Source organism: Dryas octopetala, chromosome 2 (genome assembly GCF_963921425.1).
Source record: "Dryas octopetala chromosome 2, drDryOcto1.1, whole genome shotgun sequence".
Taxonomy (NCBI): domain Eukaryota; kingdom Viridiplantae; phylum Streptophyta; class Magnoliopsida; order Rosales; family Rosaceae; genus Dryas; species Dryas octopetala.
The window spans coordinates 19,443,118-19,448,041 of NC_141367.1; the positions used below are offsets into that span (position 1 = coordinate 19,443,118).

The 4,924-nt window shown below is 37.5% G+C and overlaps 1 protein-coding gene across 1 annotated transcript; it reads left to right on the forward strand.

The window, feature by feature from the left end:
• Positions 1 to 3,509: 3,509 nt before the first annotated feature.
• Positions 3,510 to 4,924, forward strand: EDA6 (embryo sac development arrest 6). The gene has a single exon (XM_086233571.1). The coding sequence runs from the start codon at positions 4,009 to 4,011 to the stop codon at positions 4,456 to 4,458; it is 450 nt and encodes a 149-aa protein (XP_086089697.1). The 5' UTR covers positions 3,510 to 4,008; the 3' UTR covers positions 4,459 to 4,924.

Genomic DNA, 4,924 nt, shown 5'->3' on the forward strand with positions numbered 1-4,924 from the left:
TACCTTCAGCGCGCATTATATTCATCTTATATCACATGAAACTTACTATATAATTTGGTTTCTTCAATATTTTTTATCAATTTAGTAGATAATATGTTAAATAAACATATAGTAAAGTTTCATTCAAAATTTCTGTATTTTGATAGTAATTTCCATCATTTCCGTTTAATTTCTGTCGAAATTTAAAAATCTTCGAAATTTCCGTCGAAATTTCCATCGAAATTTTATTCCTTGCATATAAGTTTAGGTAATATTCATACATAATATATCAAAGCTCTGTATATAACACATTGAGTTTTCTTGTGACAAATCATAATTAGATTTTGCTATATACATCTCTCATAATTTTTAAAAAGGTCTATTGAATTTAGGTACCAAATTATAATGTTTTTTCATTTCAACTACTAAAACATTTATGTCATTTCACTTTAAGTATTAAATTTTAGTTTAAGTACCAACTTTAAAAAACATGGTTATATCGAACTGTGACTGTCTAACAGTCATAACTTTTTTATTGATTTATTGTTTTTTCAATATTTGTAAGGCTTAAACTTTAATATTTAGTCTTTGGGTTATAGGACTTCATCCCCCAAACCTAAATCAAAAGTATGAAACCCTTAAAAATTTTGATTTTTTATAAATTTTAAATAGTCACAACTGTGACTGTTCGACAATTACAACTGTAACTGTTCGACAGTCACAACTGTATAACAAACTGTTTGTGACCTAATCCAAAATGTTTTACCCTAGGTTAGTACCTAAACTAAAAAAAATTAGTGTCTTGCTGCTTTATTAAAAAACTATTGATATTTGGTATTTAATCCTAATTTTTTATTTTTAAAATAGGGCTAATTAGTAATTACAAAATACCCCACCCAAGTTTTTTGTCATTTTCAATTCCCCCCATAAGGTTTCAGTTTTTTCGATGTGATATATATAATTTTCAATTTAAGTCAATGTGCAAATTGAAAAAAGAAAAAAACTGAAAAATAAAAATAAAAAATGACTCAATTACCCCCACCCCCAGCCTTGCCCCCCACCCAGCCCCGTCGTCCCCTCATCGATCCCCAACCCCGTCACATCCCCCTCCCCACCAACAGAAAATATTAATTTTCTGCAACAAAAAAAAACATAAAGAAATACTAATTTTCCATTGAAGCTCATATGAAAGCTTCTTGAAACAAATCTCAACACCTGTTTCAAGAATAAAACAAATCCAAGCACAAATCTCTGCACCAAAACCTTTGAAAATCTTCCCTTATAATCCTATGGTACTCATCAAACATTGGTGTTCTCCTACTCAACAAGTTCTTACTTTCAAACTATGGCTTCAAATCCCAATCTTCTTCATAATTTGTTGTCGAGGGAGCTAGAGAGAAGGAGAGCCAGATAGAGAAAGAGAGATGAGGCAGAGGAGAGAGAAGGGTCGCCGTCAAGGGAGGAGGGAGTCGCCGACGGTAGTGGGGAAGGGGATGTGACGGGGCTGGGGGGACGATGGGGGAGCCAAAGAGAGAGAGAAAGAGAGATGGGGCTTGGGTGGGAGGGAGGGAGGGTGACGGGGAAGCCAAAGAGAGAAGAGAGAAAAAGATATGGGGTTGGGGTTGGGGTTGGGGAGGGTTGGGGTAATTGAGTCATTATTTATTTATTTTAGTTTTTTTCTTTTTTCAGTTTGCACATTGACTTAAATTAAAAATTATATGTAACATATTGAAAAAATTAAAACCTTATGGGGGGAATTGAAAATAAACCTATTTTGTAATTTGCCCTAAAAAATAATATTGGTAAATCATTTTTTTTCTATGCCAATTTTGTCATTGTGCAGTCATTACTAAATTATGGATGACAATTTATGTTAGTGGACTTTCATATTATGTCATTTTGTTTTACAAGAAATTTGAAAAACTACCCTAAATTTAAGTCAATTTAAAACTTTAACATTTTTTTAAAAAATTTGACCCTCGAGCAGTGCTCGAGCTCCTCTTGATTTTACTTGATTTTTAATTTTAGAAAAACTATAGAACTAATCATATGAAGATTTATACAAATACACAATATGAAGTAAGAAAAATTAATTTTTTTTCTTCTTAAGTGTTAGTTAAAAGGTTTAGGCATAAATTCAATTTAGACACATAACTATATAAGCTATTTCAACGGGGTCCATGAACTTTAAAATATTTCAAATATACACCCGATCTATTATCTAAATTGAAAAATAAATTTATGTCCATTGATTCGTTGAGAGATCAGTTAAATGACAGCTTGGCTTTTGCTGACCGGGATTACTTGACGACGTGGCGCTATCTCAGCAAACATTTCTCGCCAAATGAGCGACACGGGCCCACAATTTAATAATAATAGAGAGAGTGAGAGTTTGTAGGCCCGTGTCAGGGTTTAGGTGGACCCGTGTCGCTCATTTCCCGCCAAACGAGCGACACAGGTCCACCAAACCCCTGACACGGGTCCACAAAGTCATCATCTCTTTCTCGCTCGTTGAACACAAGTGAGAGATTTATATTCGAATTTGGAGAAAACGTGATATTTTTTGGAGACTAAATGGTCAGGAGAGCGTTCGACGAGCGGGAAAGAGGTGATGGGTGTGTGGGCCCGTGTCAAGTGGACATGTGTTGCTCATTTGGCAGGAAATGTATGCTGAGTTAGTGCCACGTCGCCAATTAATCTCCGTTAGAAAAAGCCAAACTGACATTTAACTGATCTCTCAATAAATTGATGGACGGAATTTCATTTTTCAATTTACATAATAAATCAGGTGTATATTTGAAATATTTGAAAGTTCGTGGACCCCGTTGAAATAGCATATATAGTTATGTGTCTAAATTGAATTTATGCCAAAGGTTTATTATGTCAAAATTGAGTTATTCGTGTTTGAATAACTCGTTATATTTATTATTCGTGTTAAAAATAGCAAGCTGTGTCATAAACTCATAAATGAATTTGTTTCAAGTATGTAATATGCTAACTTCGTGTTATGTGTGAGTTTTTTATTTTTTCGAGATCAAATCATGTAATTATGTCAGATATGTGTCGTGATATTATATCTTATTACAATTGTCACTCATAGGTAATATCGATAACTACAACTACGAGCCATGGCCTTATTTGTAATTTTACTAATTATTTACAAAAAATATCAATTGAATAATTGGAAAGTGAATTTAAATGCAGTCTAACCGAAACAGCCAGTTCCAGCAAGAATTCTGGCATTCAGAGATTTCTCTCTTTGGTAATTCAACAACTTATATAATTATATTAGGTAGTTCCGTAGTTATAATGAAAAGGAAAATAGCCGTGGGAAATTCGTGTATCTGGATGGAGATGAAATATATACAACACTGAAAGACAATTAGGCACATCAAAAGGGTAGTTCAGTCATTTGAGATTTTCAATGGCACTTGAGATATTTCATCAAAACAGTAGGGGCATATGTAAAACAAGGTTTCATATATAAAATCCATGAACAAGAGGCCGCTTTAGTCACTCTCTCCCTCTTGCATAATCCCCAATCTTCTGTGTTCCTCCTCTTCTCTCTCTCTCCCTCTCTCTCTCTCTCTTCAATCTCAACCTCCCTCTCCGCCAATCTTCTGTCTATTTCTTCTCACTCTGCCGTGCGTACACTCCGATCCATCACCTGATTCGGGGCGGGCCCAGAGCTCTTTGGATCCGATTTCACCTCTCAGCCTAACCTAACCCCCAGCCCCAACCTCCTTTCATTTCGTAAAATTTATTATTTTTATTTTTATTTTCTTCATACTTCCTTTTGCTGTGTAGAAGGCCTTTTCCGGTATTTACATTTCTAACTCTCTTTGAAACATTGAAACTCTGTCGTTTTGAAAAGAGTTCAAGCGCCTGATTTGACGCTTTTCTCCACAAACCTCCACTTTGACGGTTTTGCCCCCCCCCCTCTGGTCCCACTCCTCAGCGTAAAGTATTTCTCAAACTGAAGTCTTTTGCTGACGTGGCATGAGATTTTAAAATCATCTTAAACAGGAGATGAGTAGTTACCAAGTCCATAGCCGTAGGATTCTGCCACCTGGCGCCTCCCGAAAGCGGAAGGAGAGGGAGACCACGTTGTACGGCTTAAAACCGTCGGCTCCAACTCCAAGCCCAAAAACAACGGCTTCTTCTCAAGCAGGCGAGCCGTCGGCTTCTTCATCAAATCGGCTTTTGGCTGGGTACATGGCGCACGAGTATTTAACAAGGGGCACGCTGTTCGGTCAGAAGTACGATCCCGCACGTGTGGAGGCAGTGCCGCTGGGAGTTTCTTCCTCCTCAGCCGAGCCGAGGAGGGTGAAACCGGTGGAAGCCAAGGCTGGCGCAGATGCGGGTGCGGGTGCGGTGCACGAGAGTTATGGTGAGGTGGCGAGCATGCTGAAGACGGATGGGGCCCACATTCCGGGGATTGTGAACCCAACGCAACTGGGAAGGTGGATTCAGATGTGACATATAGGCTATGAAGGGAGGGGAGGGGGAGTGCTTGTGTGTGTTTGTGAGTAGCTGGGTTACGTGGCGTGGTATGATTGGATGGAAGGGTTTTGGTCCACGTCGATCAAGGGCAGAAGGTTCAGAATAGTAGTGAGAACTGAGAAGTGAGGTGGTGGTGACTTCGTGTCCTCCAAACCAGAACCAAATCACGCAAATGAGACTCTCTCTCTCTCTCTCTCTCTCTCTCTCTGTTTGTGATGATATTTGTGTTGTGTTTTGTAGTATTTGTAGGATGGATGATGATGACGATCGAGAAAGAAAGATCACAGAGTTAATCTGGCTGCATGTACGTGAGAATGTGAGATTAATATTATTGGACCCCATTTTGAAATTTCATTTCTAATGTTGTTGTTAATTGTTTCTTTAATCTCTAGGTTACTTAATTGCTTAGATTGTGTTTCTAAAATCTGAATATCTTTGTGTT

Excerpts from the sequence above, each read along its gene's own strand:
- EDA6 (XM_086233571.1), top strand. The coding sequence starts at position 4,009 with ATGAGTAGTTACCAAGTCCATAGCCGTAGGATTCTGCCACCTGGCGCC.